A 17640-nucleotide genomic window follows, 5' to 3' on the forward strand; every position below is an offset into this window, starting at 1 on the left:
GAGCTTGTATTTATCACTTGGCAGAATTATTGGCAACTTGGCGATGCAGCTCTTGGCTTTGTCAAACGAGATTTCGGAATTCATCATTTTAGATAAGGAAATAAAAGAATATTTAGCCTCAAGGGGATCTCTGAATGATATGTCTAGAATTACTATAGCATGCATTTTATATCGAGTCAGACAGATTCAACATGCACATAGAATCCACATCAGGTATATGTGTGGTTCATCACAAGTTCGTATTTTTTCTTAAATTTTACCTGTATCAACAAACATCAATCATGCTATTTTGATGCAGGATGAGCCTGACCCGTTCTTATCTTGTTATTTCTTCTGGCCGCGGGATGATCTGGTTGAGTAAGTCGTGTTTCCCATCATTGGAGCCTTGATATCCCAAAGAAGCAGCTCCTCTAACCGGATAGTACGTGTATGATAACCACATGATTGAACCCAAATTGAGATCTAAGAAAGAAGGCACTTATTTGTGCCATACTTTGATGGAACCGTCCAATGAAGCAGTGATCATTTCTTTTCCTCTTGGATTTAATTCAATACTTGTTATTTGTTTTTTATGTATTTGTTTAGGATGATCAGGTAATTGTTTACCCTATTTCAAATATACATATCATCAATTAAATAACATTTTGTCGAAGAATTCAGATTTTGGTAAAAACTCACGTTTAATACATTCCAAGAAGATAATCCTCCATCTTTATCTCCAGCTAAAACACAACTTTCACCATATCCCCAATTGATACCCCATCTATTGGGTACAATTTCATTTCCTGAAAAAGTTTGAAGACAACTTCCATCTTTTCTATCAAATATTCTAATTTTACTAATATTTTTTTCTGTATTTTCTAAATTTGTTGATATTAATATACTTTCTTCAGGATTTACATTTGATAATTTAATTGTATTTATAGGTTCTCCAATTAAATCATCTGTTATCAAACCGAAACGTAAATCGTATGTACGTAAAAAACCATCATAAGAACCTGTTATGATTTGAGGAGAATTTGGTAAAATGATTGAAGAGACTGTTGATTTAGCTTCTTTGAGTGTTTGAAGTGGATCTCTTGAAGATGCTCTGTCATAAATTACTCATATTAGCATATCCCATCATTGTTTATAGGGGAATTACAATGAAGGGGAAAAGATTTACCTCATATCCCATAACATGACTTTAGCATCAAAACCAGCTATTCAGGTAATTGAAGTATAAGTCAACTCTGTAGCAGAACCTGATCAAACTACAAGAAGTGAAATACTCACCACTGGCTAGTACTTGTGAATCAGGACTGAAAGCTACAGCATTTATTTTACCGAAATGACCTTGCATTCGACGTATAACTGATCCTGTAGGTACATCCCAAAGAAAGACTGCTCGATCTCCTCCCGAGGAAGCGAATTTCGCATTGTCATGTGTACTGTACAATGAATTGAGTCAGCTTGCCATAATGTTGAATAATAAAGGATGATATTAATCCTGAAAGCATGATTAAGACTCACATATCAAGAGCTAGAACTTCTTGAGCATGTCCATTATAACATTTTATCTCTTTACCTAAAGCTGGATTCCATAATCTTATACTTCTATCTGTTGATCCAGATAACAAATATTTTGCACCGTGGTTATACTTGATGACGTTAACAGGACCAGAATGAGCATCGAGCCTGGGTGAAAATAGCGATATCTGTTAGCCTGAAGATATGATGGGAAGATCTTGAAACCTGATTTATTCATATTAATGCTTACGTTTGTACTAGCTTTGAAGGGTATGAGAAGTCCTGTTGGACCTCTTCTTCGCCACGAGAAGGCGCCATGCTCATTTGAGGGGATCTCGAAGTCCGAGAGATATTTTTCATAAACCTTCCAACTTGTATATAAAATTAGCTCGAAACAATCGATGCGGAGTAGACAATGGGTGGAGAGCGGAGTGGTCCGAGCTTTTCAGGTACCGACCTTGGGTTGAGGTTTCATAATCTCATTTCATATACGAGTACCTGACGCGTCCGTGTGTAATATAGATATACTACTCTGTACAATTATAAAAGTGGTCAAAGCTCAATGAATAGTTGATAACATTGTTTGAAGATACATTCTTACCCTTTCTTACTCCTCTCTTCATTTCAACCTCGCTTCTCTTGCCTACATGTTTTCCTAATCTTTTTCACCTCGAGTTCATCAGCGATTCAGCTCTAAAGTCACTCCGCTCTTCGGATTTACAATACCGAATCAAGACTTCAAGTTCTGACCAAGATGCCTGTGCGACGTAATGGATCTTCACCACATCATTCATTCAGCTCACCAACAGCTTTATTCCGCTCAGCAAATTCGTCATCCTCCCAAAGTCAGTCAAACCATCATAACTATGCCAGAGGAGAAAGTAGTATGAATCAAGCTTCTTCTTCAGCTCGCGATAATAATTCGATAGATGACACAGGTAGTATAATTATGAGGCCTGAGAATTATAGCCCTGAACAAAAAGTAATCAACTCGTTAGTATCTCGGATAGTGAATAAAGTAAGCTCAATCGGTCAGAAAGTGTATGCAAAATTCAGTGCTGTATGAGCTAATGGCGAGCGGGTTCAGCTACCATGTAATTCCGGAATACGGCTAGCCATCATGGAAGTTGATCCTGGTGTACAAGCTACCATTGGCTCTTTATTACAGTTATCCAAATCGAGGGTATCTTTAATCGTACAGAGTCTCATGGGGGCCTTGGAAACGTTATCCAAGGTATATTCAGCTTTCATCACCTTCTCCGATCTCATTGAATTATTGTCTGTAGCTGACAATTTACGATAGTATACTAGTTCGTCATCAATGGTCGAGTCATCCCTGGATGTTCTTCATTCCCAGCTGTACCTTCTTCACATTCTTAACTTGTGTCTTTCTACTTCGTGGCAGGTCTCCTCGCAACAATCACCACCCCCTCAGGACGTTTTACCTCGCTGTTGGCCAGATCCTTATCCTTTCGATGAAGCGCTTGCAAGGTATACGTTGGGGGTGATATTGATCTACGCTCGATTGGTGTTCAACGATGCCGCAAATGATGAGAGGACTAGTCCAGCACCAACAAAGGAATCGAGAACATCCGCAAGTTCATCGACAACTTCCTCAGTCAGATCAGTAATTTCGAACAACTCCTCCTATACTCTCGGCACCAAATTCATACAAGAACATTCTTATCATTCTTCCCCCTCTACCCCGTCAACGAGCTCAACAAAGGCTAAATTGCTCTCCACTTCGTGTATCACTCCCGCCACAGTCATCACCCAAATCAGCAAATACATTTCAAGAGTAATCTTCTATATATCTGCATCAAACTGGAATCTGATAATGTCGAAACTTAAAATCAGGATTGGACATCTGCAAACGACTATCGAGGAATCGCCTGATGTCATTGAAATGAGATTAATAGAATGGTCGAATTTAGATAGAAATAGGTTATCGCAAGTGGTTCAAGAGATAAATAGTGGATTCATTCACGTTAAACGACCAGCCCAATTAGCTATAGCAAATTCTCTCCGGAAAGCAATATGGAACTGGATCGAAGTCCACCCGATAGAATACGAGTCCTTCATACTAGCAAACAAGAAAATGGAAGGTGGTGTAGAATCACTTTGGGAGACATTGTGGTCATTGTCGGATTCAGGATTTACCTCGTCGAACACTAGGCGAACAAAATCATTCTATCCACTATTGGCTATGTTGATGGTCTTGACACCGGATATCTTCACAAAGATGGTAGCTACCGAAACTACACACAGGACATCACCCTTGAATCAAGCTGCTTTTATTGACAGAGTCAGAAAGGGGCTGAGTTCAAGTAAAAGCATAGAAACTTGCGCTATGGTCCACGTAGATATGGTTAAGATCGCCATGGCCTTGTCACCCGAACATCGCGCATCAGGTGTAAGGAGTCTTGTTCCGGATATACAGAGTGACATCAAGGTAAGTCGCGCGGTTTTTGTGGGCATAATGCAAGCTGATATCACGATATAGCATGCTTTGTTTGGATCGTCTAACTCGTCCGAAGTGTCGGACAGCAATATTCTTATTGATGGTCTGGTCGCCCTATACAGATCAGACCCGGGCACTATCAGCTCAGCCTTATTTCCTAAACTTCTCACCAGTCCAGTCGAATTCAACAAGCTTGCAGCTGTCAGGGCTTGTGTTGTGATAGCTGTACAAGGCCAGAGACTTCCATGGTTTGCCCCTGTGAACGATTTGAGGGGTGTGGTCGGGCCATCTCTGCGCGCAATCCTGAGGGTACGTCACAGTCAAAGAGCTGCTCATGACTCAGCTAATTGGAGTTGTAGAATTACGCTCAATCCCTGTCATCACGTCGGCGAGCTCTTCCCGAACTACCCTCAAACCAGACGGACCTAATCAACGAGATCCTCCTACTGTATTCTCTAGACCCGGAATTCGTGTTCACAGGATGCTCTTCCGATCAATCTGCTTCTTCCAATGACAGTTTACACCAGATCCTATTGGCTTTGTCTGATCTGACAGTGACACCGAGTCCTGATTCTTTATCTCCCATCGCTTCAAGGACAGCTTGTATACTTATAGACGACATGAGGCGGAAATCTCTGGGCAATAAGGAATTTGAACGTCTGGCAACCAGTGCTGGTGGTGCTATGTGAGTACAATCATGAATAGAGGCTCTTAAGCTTATCTGTAAGTGTAGATGGCAAATCTTGCTCGATGTAGGGAGACAAACCTTGTTCGCCTTCCATGATGCCGATTCGGATGTTGTCGCCACCAGCATGAATGCTTTGAGAGCATCAAGTAGTGCAGTCCTGCGCTTGGCGGAAGAATTTCCTACAGTAAGCTCATGATATGTTGTCGGGACTCAATAGCTTATCGTGAATTGCGCAGATATTATTTCCTTCTTCAATGGCTCAGCCCGCTGCAATGGTCATTTCAGTCGCTGGATTCACGACTTGTGCGGGTCCCGACAGTGAACAAATCTCTCTCACCCTACCTATGTTATCGGTCCTCGGTCAGCTCACCAGAAAGGCACATATGTCAGCGATCGGACAACTCACACCAACTACTAATGGCTTGATCCCGGACAAAAGGGCAAATGCGTTTGATGCGCTAGCCATGTTACCTACTTCAATAGGTTAGCCGCTTATCCTCGATACTCGCGGATGTAGCTGATTTTTTCGAGTGCAGGTCGACAACAACAGCAAAGACAGATCCGACGTACTCTCAGGCCACTGGCGATTCCCACACCTTTCACAATTGGCCTATGGATAGGTCTGGCTACGGTAGCTCAGAAATTGACGACGAAGATTATCGCTGCTGATGCTGATGCTACTATGTCCACTCGAGATGTCCGAAGGCGCGCAATGACGGCTGATATTGACGGTCTTGACGAAGTAAGACGATGTCGTATTCAATATATTAGGCACATAACGACGCTGATCGAGCTCGACCCTGTAGGAAGAGTCAAAAGAATGGCAAAATCTGATCTCATGGCTATGTGCCTGTGTCAATGCAGCCAATTATGAGACCAAACCGCCTCCGTCACTATGCGATATCATCGGGAAAGGTATTTTGCCTCCAGCGTACGACCAGCACATTTCAGATCCACACGTACCTGTCGAACTATTTGTCAAGCAGTGTGTAGACTTATTAGTCAGCGCTTCCGTCAACGTTCGAGAAACGGTCAAGAACGCTCTCGGAAGTGAATTGCCGACCAATGGATGCAGAATGCTAGTGGGTCCCATGATCAAGTGAGCCCCTTTCCATGCACTTTACTATGCATAGGAGTTCAGTGAGCTGACACCACCGGACACAGGCTGCTATCTCACGCTATAAGTCCTTCAGGAGTCAATATCTCAGAACCATTCACTATCTTCGTTGAACAAGCTGTATCGGTGCTCCGATTGCTTATTGACCGTATGGGTCCCGGCGACGACGTGCCCAGTGTTCAGGTAGACCTGGGGGACCTGCTCTACCTACTGGCTCAGTATATCCATAGATTGGGTAGAAGCGATAATGCCCTTCGGCTTAAATCAAGGTTCTGCCACCTGATTGAAGTAGCTCTCAAAAAGCCTGAGAACGTTTCAACCTCCAGCAGTATCAATTTCAAGAATGCCTTCTTAGACTGGATGTCAGAATGGTCTCTTGAGTCCATGCGGGTAAGTGGAATTTTGACCCTCGAAGAGACCTCGAGCTAATATCTGAGATGCACAGGACAACGATGTGTATGTGTCTGGGGTCACAACTACCAGTAAATATCAACGAGAGCTTGATCATGCCTGCTTGCAAGCTATGGTTCCGGTAACGGAAGGTTTAGTACTCAAAATTCCAGGTGAAGAAGGTGATAACTCTCAAGGCGTAGTCAAGCCCAGACTGTTCTACAAGCATTATCATCATTTGGTTAAAATCCTTGAGCGATCTAGCTTTGAAGAGGTAAGCTGTACATGACATTCATTGCCGTACACTAGCTCACTTTGTTCCTATAGGCTGAATCGGTGGGACATAACTCATCTATACATGGTAACGGAAACGGAATCACCAAGGATTCGCCTACACACGATACGCACACTTTAGCAATCCTAGCGTTATCCAACCTCCTTTCAGCAAATGTCGATGTCGGACTGAAGCATTGTTTGACCTTGGGTTACCATGAAGATCCGATCTTGCGAACAGCATTCATGCAGCTCATGACTAACACCTTACAACGAGGTACGAGATTCGGGGGATTATCGTCCAAGCATCAGAGGAATCCGGAATCAATCAATCAATATCTTGATCTTCTTGCCGGCCCAAATCTAGCACTCGCATTGGCCATGGTGGACGTCTGTCCGCAGTCCGGTAATGAGGTTGATGAGCTATCGACATTGCTGTTCAGGGTATTTGAAGGTAAAGGAGCGTTGTTAGGATTGATGCGAGCTTTGATAGAGCGGGAAGTGGCTTTGACTAGTCAGTCTTCACTTTCTCTTATCTAGGCGAAATGCTAAGGAAAGTGTTGAATTCGCAGATCATGAGTCAGAACTATTCAGAGCAAATTCTATCACCATGCGTATGCTCACAATTTTCGCCAAAACATACGGATAGTACGTGAAACTCTGATCGGAGTGAGAGTCAACACTGATGCACTTGGTATAGCAATTATGTCAGGATGACTCTTCAACCCTTGGTTCTTTCGCTGATCGAGAAACCCGCCGAATGCTCGTTTGAGCTCGATCCAAGCAAAGCTTCCGGCACCGATGACATCGATAGAAACGCAGATCATCTACGCTTGATGTGTCAAGCCTTGTTGGACTTGATCTGTTCTTCCACTCCCCGAGTGCCTTTGTAAGCTGTTGTCAACGTTTTAAACAGCGAAGACTCAGCTTACGCCTCTTTTCTGTGCAAAGAATGTTCCGAGCAATGTGTCATCATATTTGGGAACTCGTAGATGATCGATTTCCCGATTCAAGGCATTCAGCTGTTGGATCATTTATCTTCCTTCGATTCTTTTGCCCGGCCATCGTTTCGCCCGAATCCATCGATCTAGATGTCAATCCAGATACGCGCGAAACCAGAAGAGCTTTATTGCTTATCACCAAGGTCATTCAAAATCTGGCGAATAATGTGGTCTTCAAAGAACTGCATATGAAGGTTTTGAACAGCTTCTTATCGGATAATATACGACAAGTCACTAAATTTCTAAGTGATATCGCTGTGAGTGGCATCTAAAGTTAAGGTCGTGAAGCCTGAATATGGCTGACTACCTTTTTCATGCATGATTGGCAGATCCGACCGAAAACAGCGGATATTCAAAATGCAACCAAAGGTTTTGCGGATGACGCTGAGCGGTATCAGGATTTGGATGGTGATGATGCAATTATGTAAGCTGAAAGGGTGCTGACAGCCCCAACCGGACAGCTGACAACGCCCATAATGATAGACATCGATTCGTATATAAGCACAAAAGCAAGATTGAGACCTCCTTAGCCAATATGCCGATGCATTTCCGGAATACTGCTGTGGTGACTAAAATTGCAAGAACAGAATTAGATGGTAAAGCAGCGTTGGAACACCTGACAAAAATCATGGATAAGTCTGGCCCACCGCCAGCAAATAACGGCTTGAGTGCTTCTGCTAGATCTCAGGTGTACGATGAGTGAGTTCTTCGGCCCACCTGCGACACAATTCCTCATTCTGACGAAAGGGATAGGTTCATGCAGCATCATCTTGGTCGAAATACCGATAGTATAGCGGATGCGTTCTACGAAGGTCCAGCCAGTCAGGTGAGCTATCTTCTCCACCAGCACCAGCGAGGTAATCAGCTAACAGAAGCACATAAGAATGGGCGACGTATATTCTATTTCATCGTCTCTCGAGTGGCATTGGTGGACTACGACCTGCTCGCTTATCATGTTTTCTCGGTGAGATACAATGGAAACCTAAATCGGATGTGAGCTCACGAAAGCTTGTAGATACTTGACAAAGTGACAGACTTCTTCGATATCGTGATTGACTTGACGAATTTCTCCGCTGCTAACGAACTTCCCTTGCCTTGGCTCAAACGATCAATTCAGCTGTTCCCACCTGGCGTTCTACCAAGTGTTCATGTAAGTCAACAAGGAGAATATATAGTAAGCTGAGTCACTCGATAGACTCTGGCTTTATACAATCCAAACACATATGCTAAGAAACGCATACGACGATTCGTTTCAGAACTATTGACGATTAGTAAGTGTGACATACTCAGTAGCAATCAAGGAATGAAATGCTCAGCCTGACCGCCTTTCAGCCCCAACGATCGGCAAGACTGTTATCGCTTGCAGTAGCCCCTCCGAACTGGCCGATTCAATCCCATTCACCAGTCTAGCTTTACCTGAATACACAATGGCTTTAGCTTATGAAGCGGACCATGTTTTCACGAATCTGCTTTGCGTGTCAGACCACGAGATGCAAGTTCCGGTGATAGTAAAACAAGGTCATGATTCCCTACAAATCGCATCGGTAAGCCAAAGTTGCCTCTGCAACATGTGAAAGCGTAGCTGAATCTGGCTTGTAGTGGAAGAAACAAGAGATACTCTCGGGTATCAAGTCCTACGTTATTGATATCGTCCCACTGCACGACATCGACGATATCATAGTCGGGAACAGTTCACCATCTGATCATCTGGTAATCAAGTATGGACAAGGGGAAACCCTAACTTTTGTTTCCAGGCGTGAGTTAGCTACCGCCTCCTATGCTTGTGAATGACAGCTGAGTCCCAAGTGACAGGCCGTAACGAAATGGCCCAGATCATCCGAGCTGCAAGAGCTAGACTCCGCGAAGGTCCAACAAATGAAAGAGCCCTGAGACCAAGCGATGTGCCCGCCACGTTATTGAATGTAGCTTTGCTCAACCTTTCCTCGAGTGATGGTACACTTAGAATGGGCGCATATATACTCCTGAACGAGCTTTGCCAATTCTTCAAGTATGATTTAGCTTCAAAGGTCTTGCATGTTTCAGGTAAGTAAATCACTTGCGCTTGACGATCTAATCAGCTGATCATTTCATGAACAAAGCCGGATTATCAATTCCCAATAACTCATTAGCATTCGTTGGTAATCTTTCAAAAGCACTCGCTGCTTCGGTTCCGCACTTGACGGTAGAATTCTTGAAGGAATGGACGATTGGGTTTGGCAAGGCTGACACTCCGCTCAAAACTGCTTGTTTGTATTATGTTGGCCCTTGGTTGGCCAACCTTGATCAATTCAGTAGACCTACCAAAGAAGATGGTCTGGATAGTATCAAACAGGTCAGAGAAATCATTAGAGCATTCATCGGAATAACGGTGGCTGAGAGAAGGGTGAGTTTTTGTTCCCCTTCGTTAAATTCGATCAAGGCTACTCAGATGTACTAATCATCTTCTGCAGCGGTTACATCTTGCTATTCAGGAGCAAATCTGGGCTATACTCACCCAATCTCATGAGAGTCTGGCGGATCTAGTTGTCATCGAGCTCATTCACGCTGCGATCGATGCTGGAATCGGGAGTGATAAAGCGGAATGCGTTGGAGATATCTTAGTATCGGTATCTTCGACTGCTGTGAGAGGTAAAGTCATTGCAAAGCTACGGAAGGTATGTAACTCGATCTTCAGGCTTTTCCGGTCGCCCTTTCAACAGCTGACGGATTTTATCATAAGACGCTTGCCCAAACGTACCTCAAGCCATCTGGTCATATTACAGAAAACGCAGCTTGGCCCGAGATCTGCTCTTTATCCCGTATAACACTTATTCTTGGTTTCAATCCTACGTCATCGCTCGACACTCAGCTCTTCCTACCGGAAATCTTCCACATCATCACACTCTTGCTTGGATCCGGTCCCGTTCTCATGCGTCAAACTATATTCGGATTACTGGTTAATGTTGTCCAATCACTAGCTTCGAGTCCTACCTCCGGCGATATGGAAGCCCTGGCCCTTCTGAATCTGCTCAAACGGGTACAACAACCTCAAATTATGGCCGCCTTCGGTCTGGCCCAAGGACAAGGGAGTATCGAATTATCTGGACTGCCGATGAAAGACGAAACGGATCTTCAGCTATTAGAGAGGGTTGAGGAAGTATCTAAATTTCTGGGTGAGGTTTTGGCGGGCGGAGCAATTTCGATGGGTGAGTATTATGCTTTCTGATTTTTACACATTTTCGCTAATTCCAGAATAGATTGTGCCAATGCTTGGCGAGCTCGTTGGATGGGATTAGTTGCTGCAACTTGCTTCCAGCACAATCCAGCTACTCAACCTCAAGCATTCACGGTATTGGGCTACCTCGCATCTGACGAAGTTGATGACGATTTGGTATATCAAATTTTAGTTGCTATGAGCACAACTCTATCCCATTTCCAAGAAGGTGATAGTGTCCTTTTAATCAGTATGCTAAGGTGTCTTAGTCGAATCATCAAAGGTCTTCTACCTGATAGCCGATACGCCTCAAATTTGTTCTGGCTGGCGGTCTCAATCCTCCAATTAGGCTATATACCACTCTTCGCCCCGGCTCTCGAGCTCATGAATGCCTCACTCGTAGCAGTCAGCGAGACTACTACTCCTCATCAGATCCTTCGCGGTAAGGACTTAATGGATTTCCTACTAGACACGAGAAGAAGTATAACGGAACAAGCGAAGAAATTGGATCAAGTTTCAGGGGTATCATTCGAGACGGATTTGACTTTCGCTCTAGTAGCTGTCATTTATAAAGGGGTTAGACATCCTACAACCAAGAAATTGACAATTGATTCCTTAATGGCGTTGTTGAGTTTATCTGCAGAACCTGCAAGACCAAACGGTGAAGATGAAATGATGGTCTCTCCAGGAAGTATAGCGTACTTTATCGCTTTGCTATCTACGGGCAATGATGAAATCAAACACATCTTCCAATGCGCCGGTTTGGATATCGATCCAAGAGAAGAAATGGCAAACGTAGCAATATTTGATATGTTATCTATACCGTGAGCTGGTTCAACCTTAGTATTCGAAATCAAGCTAAACATCAGTTATCGTAGCGATAATTCAACAGCTCTATTACTGATCAGCCTGGTAGTTGCCCTTCTAAGCGGATCTGGTGGTTCAGACGGAGAAAAAGTGGTCTTGTATAGATTACTTGCTGATGCAAGTACCGAAATCCCGGAAGTAGTAGCCATGACGTAGGTTTGACTCTAACTTGAAGCTAGTTGATAAGCTAATTTTCTTTTACAAATAGTTATGATGTGATTATACCTAAAATTATAACAACTTTAACAACAACATCTAATTTATCAATTTTAAAATCAACTTCAATTATACTTGAAATTGCATTATCAAATTCAAGTTATTCATTACCAAATTTATCACATACAGATTCTTCAACTTCTTTAAATTTACATAATCAACAACATCATCATCATCATCATCAAAAAGTTTATTCGGCAAGTATTTCATCTAATCCAAGTTTAGGAGCTAGTGGAACTGGAAGTAGAGAACAAGTTTTAGATGATTTAGGTTTTAAAGGATTGAATGAATTAGGTTTTATTCAAATAAAATATGATAAGTGAGTTTTTCCAATCTTTTTTCAAATACAATTGTGAATTCAATAACTAATTATGATTGTATATACAGATTATCAATGATGACAAAATGGATTGCAGGTTTAATTGAAGGATTTACTATTTAATTTTTATTAGTAGTAGTCTGAAATACAATGTCATAACATTTGATAGTTGTTAAATAGGATTTCAAAAAATCATTGTTTTAATCTCTGTATTTTGTTTATCTGACTCTGAGAAGTCTGATAAGATATATATATACGTATATACACGAAATATATTATTATATATACCCTGCATTTTATATACTCATCTTCCACTTTCAACGATCTATTTATGATTTTATAATACTTTTAATACTATTAATAATTGGAAGAATGTATTTCGATATAATTTCATAAATCATTCATGTAATTTTCACTCCTATGCAAATGAAATAAACTCTGAGTAATTGAAACTTGAGAAGAACGGATAAAGAATGATCATTTCTCATTTGATTTTCAACCTAAATGATTGTATTGTATTATATCGAATTGAACCTTGCTGCTCAATTTTGATTTATCTGAAGCAAATTAAGAGATTGTCCATTTTATTCATGTAGGAGAAAAAAAATCAATGAAATGAATGAACGTTATGCGATATGAATAAGTAATGAATGTATACTAATAAATAGATGTTTTGGTATATATTATTTTTTAACTAAACAAGTAGAAAAAAAAAATTACAAAGAAAAAAAAACACTAAAAATGAATTGAAATTCATCAAATGTTTCATTTAAAAAAGCTTATCTTATCATCAAAATCATCCTAGTAATTGAACTTTTTCATATAGAATTTCGTCGTCCCATTTCATTTCCTTCATTACAATTATCGTTTTCCTAATTTACGTTAATTTAACTAAGCGACAATCATCATACCCAAAGCTACAACACTAAAGGCAACAGCAGCAGGAATGAGTTTATCAAGGACCAATCTTGATGCACCACTTGTAGATCCAGCAGAAGATTTCGAAGCGGAAGCTGAGCCAGAAGCACCTGAAGATCCTGAAGCACCTGAAGATCCCGAGGCAGCTGAACCAGAAGCGGCAGCTGATCCAGTTGTGATTGAAGCTAAAGATCCAGTTGCAGTACCAATAGAAGCTTGGAAATAAGTTGAACCTCCATCAACTGATGTAATTTCTGTTGTTGTTGCATTTGCGGAAGTTTCAATATAAGCTTCTGTTATTGGTTTACCGAGACATTCAATAATTGATTTCAATTGGAATTTTCCGGATGAAATAGCTTGAGGTAATACGTAACCTACTGCTAAATCAACAGTTTGTTGATATAAATCATGAGCTAATACAATAAATCCTGTATCTAATTTAGGTACGTATTCATTCAAGATAGTGTCGAAAGTTTGGAAAGATGAAGCACCAGTTGCAGTACCTCCTGGAATATGCCAATCGTTCGTGTCGAAATTAGTATCTGTTACACCTTCTCTGTAAGAAGTCCAAATGATTGGTGTCAAACCCATTTGAGCGGCGATAGCTCGAACTCTATCATCAATATCTCCGTAAGGTGGTCTGAAAGTGTTTGGTGTAACTCCTGTAACATCTCTAATTACTTTAGCGGTCCATCCTAGTTCAGCAACGATTTGTTCATTGGATTGAGTGGTTAAAGCGGTATGAGACCAAGTGTGTACGGATAAGTGATGACCGGCCATGAATTGTGATTGAACGATCTCAGGTCGAGATAAAACTCTAGAACCAACTAAGAAGAAAGTAGATTTTATATTTTGTTCGTCCAAGTAGTCTAAAAGTAGTGGAGTGAAAGGTGAAGGCCCATCATCGTACGATAAACCCCAAGTCATCTTATCAGGACATTCAGTAATATCCGTTTCTCGAGTACATCCACCACATGTCCACCAACATCGTCCGTCGGTTATGGCAGTTGGGTCGGTCGAACACTAATGAGTCACAACGATGTCAGCTAGCTAGTCAGATACAAGGAGATGGATCGAATTGAATGACTAACGTCTCCGGTAGTAGTATTGTAGGTGGGGACTTTGGACATATCGATCTTGCTTAACCACTGTTGCACTTCTGTTGAGTCCGTTGGTGGAGCAACATCTAAAGCTGGGTAGTTGGCGATTGTGAGTGCGGATGTGGGAAGAGCAGGGGCGCCAGAGACGGCGGTAGGGGTAGATCCAGCGGCATAAGTGGTGTCGAGGGCTATGGTTGTATCTGTTGATGCACCGGATGTGAGTTCGCTCAAAGCGCTGTATGGAAAACAAGTATATTAGCATAACGAAAGGTGAGCGATTACGCGAATCGAGAGCGAACCAAGCGCAAGTCCAGGTTGATGAAGAGAGATGGATCGACTCACGGAATGGAGAATCCGGAAGGAGCTGAAACGGTAGCTGTTAGACTTATGATACTAGCATCTACAGAAGTACCGGTTTGAGCTAATGTTGCACCTGAAGCAGCAGCCGATCCAGCACTAGTAGCAGCAGCAGCGGCGGCTGATGATTGAGCGTAAGCTCCAGAAAGAAGGGAAAAGAGTAAAGCAGTGGTGGCAATTCTGGACATGTCGGTTGGACTATCCTGTGAATAGAGATCGATGGCGATGTCAAGTGTTGGTGTCAATGAGTGCTGTGATAGCTTGTATAGTAGTTAGGTTGCGTTGTTGAGTAGAAGAAAAATACGAAGATACGCGCTGATTATTGGGATAGTCAAGGAGATTCGTGTAGGTAGTCGATCTGTCTAACGATAAACAAAGATCAATAGTAAGTTGAATAAATGAGGTGAATGAGTATTATATTGGAGAGAACAAGGAGTGAAAAGTAAATTCACAAATTGATTTGATCTCTTGATTGACAAACGCGAAAGGATAAAAGCGATCAAAGCACAACAATCAAAGTCATCATTCCCTTTTTCCTTGGCACTAAAGTAAAAACAAAAACACCCCCGGGGTCAAAGTAAACAGGGCTGTGCTGTGCAAAAGAGATCAAAGTATGACGTGAAACACGTAAAAAAATAAATCCAAACAATCGCGTCAAAAGCATCCGCCCCGACCCCCCTTATACAATTGACCCTGAATTCAACTTTTCCTTATACATAATAGTGAAACGGTCCGGGCGTGACCATTGACTTTCACACTTACCGTTGTTTTGATCGCCTTGGCAAACCTCGATCGCGCTTTCTATGATTTTATCTTTAGAGAGCTTCGTTCGTGGACGAACCTAATGGCAGTTTTGCATTGAGGGCTCAGTCTGACCGATCAGGTTATTATTATTCTAGTGGTCTTCATGCGAATATGATGTTGGTTTGCCTCGCTTGAATATACAAGTCGAGTGTTTTCACTATCTTGCTTGTCTTTGAAGTTGTACTATTTGGTCAGACTATCGAAGTCTACCTTCGTATGTATACAGTCTTGTAGATCGATATCAACATCCATGTATGGGATGAAAAATGTGTCAAAATCAGATATGTGAAGCATGTCATATCATAGAAATCTCGGTAATATGTATCGTTGTAATCATGGTATTGAAGCGCCATCAATCATAGTCTATCAAAGGGTTTCTATAGCGGGATAGAGAGACAAAGGATACGTTTTCTTTGTTACTGTATTCACCATTATGAGGTATACCGCAAGTATCATCATCGGCTAGATTGATATTTGGTAATATGTCCGTGCTTTGACTAAAGCCTTGTTCGTTATAATGATTGCCACCAATGTATGGAGATTCAATCTTGACTACACATCCATCGCAGTCGAAGGGCAAGACATATTAGTCTATCGCAGTCGACGGCTTCATGAAACAACTAGCGTTTCAAGCATGAACTAGTGAACGTGAACAGGGACAACTTGCGTATCTGACATAGCGCTCATATCGGAGATAGTTTATCACCGATCTTTGTGCCACTCTTGATATCACTCATACATATGACAAGGTTAATCCCGGCATACTCCGCTTTAACAGTCCTAAGACTGAATCTCACATGGCAATTGCAATGATTACCCTAAGGTTTCGTGGTTTTACTGTCGAATGCATACTGGTTTGTTGGTTGTAGGGATTGATTCTGTCGGTAGTTGGATAGGTGCTAGCTGCTTGCTTGCTTAATTCGGTATATCATTAAAATATCAATTTATACATTCTCCTTAACCTTCAAAAAAATTCAAAAAATTGGGCAAGATGGCTGCTACTCGGTGAGTAAATCATTGGGAAAAACTGAGAGACAAGGAGGAATGTGAACGGAAAGCTGATTTATACCCTTTGTTAATAACTTATTCTTCAATATAAATTCAATATCAATCATACATCAATTACTACAATCTTTCTAAATCACCATCTCAAAAAATGTCTCTTACTACCAACAGACTCTACACAAAAGGCCGAATCCTCGGACACAAAAGAGGAAAGAGAAACTCTAGACCTAACCAATCTTTAGTTCAAATTGAAGGTGTTGATTCAAAGGAAGCTGCTAGATCTTACTTGGGAAAGGTGAGTTTGGTTCATTTTGAGGTGTACGGACGGGACGGGACAGGACAGGACAGGATGGGATAGGATAATAGCATAGTCACGAAATCAGGATTGACGATTTTGAAGAATGAGAATGGGAATTATCAGAAATAATGAACGGCTAGTGATCAACCCTATTTTCAACAAGAAGGGATCGTCAATTGGATAAGACATGGGAATGAGCATCTGTTTCAGGATACAGAACGGTGTTCATGAGATTATCATCGAAGTCGACACAACAATTGTCCAGCTATGAAGAAAAAGTTGTCTTGCGCTGTCCTGTCCTGTCCTGTCCTGTTTTGTCCTGCCATCGATGGTTGCCGTGAATTGCAAACAAAAATGGGCGAATACTAATATCCTTTTCTCCATATAGAGAGTCGCTTACGTTTACAAAGCTAAACGAGAAATCAACGGTAGTAGAGTTAGAGTTATTTGGGGTAGAATTTCAAGACCTCACGGTAACTCTGGTGCTGCCAAAGCTAAATTCAGAGTAAACCTTCCTGCTAAAGTATTCGGTGCTTCCGTCCGAATTGTGAGTTTGATTTTTTATTTTTTTTTTCAGAAAGTATTCTATTAATTCAATGATCATATAAAACATCATGCTAATTTGCGGAAATTTCAAATGATAGATGCTTTTCCCATCTACCATTTAAATAAATCCCTTAAACCCTACTCTCACTCTCTCTACCCAACCACAGCATTCTCATTTTTTTAGGTTATCCCAAATGATACGATTATTTACATGTACCATTTCTTAGGGAGATGCAGATAAAGATATAAAAAATATGTTCATTTGTTAGGCGTATCAATTGGAAAGTGGAATTATATTTACAGTTTGCGATTTGATCAGTTATGGTCAAAGTTGATTATATTTACTAATTCATTTCATGTACTGACGTTTTCAATTTACAAGATGAATAAGAAGTGAAAGCAGGGTGATGGGATTATTATGCAATTGGTTGGAAGTTAGTAAAAGAGTTATGAAGAGAGGAAAAAAGATGATGATTTTTAGATTGATTGAGATATAATCGGAAATTAATCTCTATTTGAACATCGTTGTCTTTCTTGTCATCTAGTAAAGGCGAAAATCTTAATTTGTGATTTTGTGG

At 41.3% G+C, this 17640-nt stretch overlaps 4 protein-coding genes across 4 annotated transcripts; 2 read left to right on the top strand and 2 right to left on the bottom strand.

Annotated features, from left to right (window-relative positions):
• Window positions 1-478: 478 nt before the first annotated feature.
• On the bottom strand, window positions 479-1827 carry I206_107032 (uncharacterized protein; the record flags this gene model as incomplete). The annotated part of the gene is made up of 6 exons (XM_019157146.1): window positions 479-607; window positions 679-1090; window positions 1166-1202; window positions 1276-1430; window positions 1513-1677; window positions 1760-1827. The coding sequence occupies 6 exons, from the start codon at window positions 1825-1827 to the stop codon at window positions 479-481; spliced, it is 966 nt and encodes a 321-aa protein (XP_019009864.1).
• Window positions 1828-2263: 436 nt separating this feature from the next.
• Window positions 2264-12157, top strand: I206_107033 (uncharacterized protein; the record flags this gene model as incomplete). The annotated part of the gene is made up of 31 exons (XM_019157145.1): window positions 2264-2527; window positions 2597-2743; window positions 2813-3961; window positions 4013-4279; window positions 4330-4655; window positions 4704-4842; window positions 4895-5141; window positions 5195-5400; window positions 5465-5757; window positions 5823-6165; window positions 6221-6439; window positions 6493-6952; window positions 7011-7086; window positions 7139-7327; window positions 7390-7696; window positions 7769-7863; window positions 7923-8138; window positions 8193-8265; window positions 8323-8403; window positions 8455-8589; window positions 8635-8710; window positions 8772-8983; window positions 9039-9195; window positions 9252-9482; window positions 9539-9822; window positions 9890-10093; window positions 10159-10624; window positions 10676-11456; window positions 11511-11651; window positions 11708-12034; window positions 12103-12157. The coding sequence occupies 31 exons, from the start codon at window positions 2264-2266 to the stop codon at window positions 12155-12157; spliced, it is 8166 nt and encodes a 2721-aa protein (XP_019009863.1).
• Window positions 12158-12925: 768 nt separating this feature from the next.
• Window positions 12926-14597, bottom strand: I206_107034 (uncharacterized protein; the record flags this gene model as incomplete). The annotated part of the gene is made up of 3 exons (XM_019157144.1): window positions 12926-13975; window positions 14044-14287; window positions 14395-14597. 3 exons carry the CDS (start codon window positions 14595-14597, stop codon window positions 12926-12928), a joined length of 1497 nt encoding a protein of 498 aa, XP_019009862.1.
• Window positions 14598-16369: 1772 nt separating this feature from the next.
• Window positions 16370-17184, top strand: I206_107035 (uncharacterized protein; the record flags this gene model as incomplete). Its single annotated transcript, XM_070203443.1, has 3 exons — window positions 16370-16513; window positions 16905-17063; window positions 17161-17184. The coding sequence occupies 3 exons, from the start codon at window positions 16370-16372 to the stop codon at window positions 17182-17184; spliced, it is 327 nt and encodes a 108-aa protein (XP_070059544.1).
• Between the last annotated feature and the right edge of the window lie 456 nt (window positions 17185-17640).

This window comes from Kwoniella pini, chromosome 10, assembly GCF_000512605.2.
Source record: "Kwoniella pini CBS 10737 chromosome 10, complete sequence".
NCBI lineage: Eukaryota > Fungi > Basidiomycota > Tremellomycetes > Tremellales > Cryptococcaceae > Kwoniella > Kwoniella pini.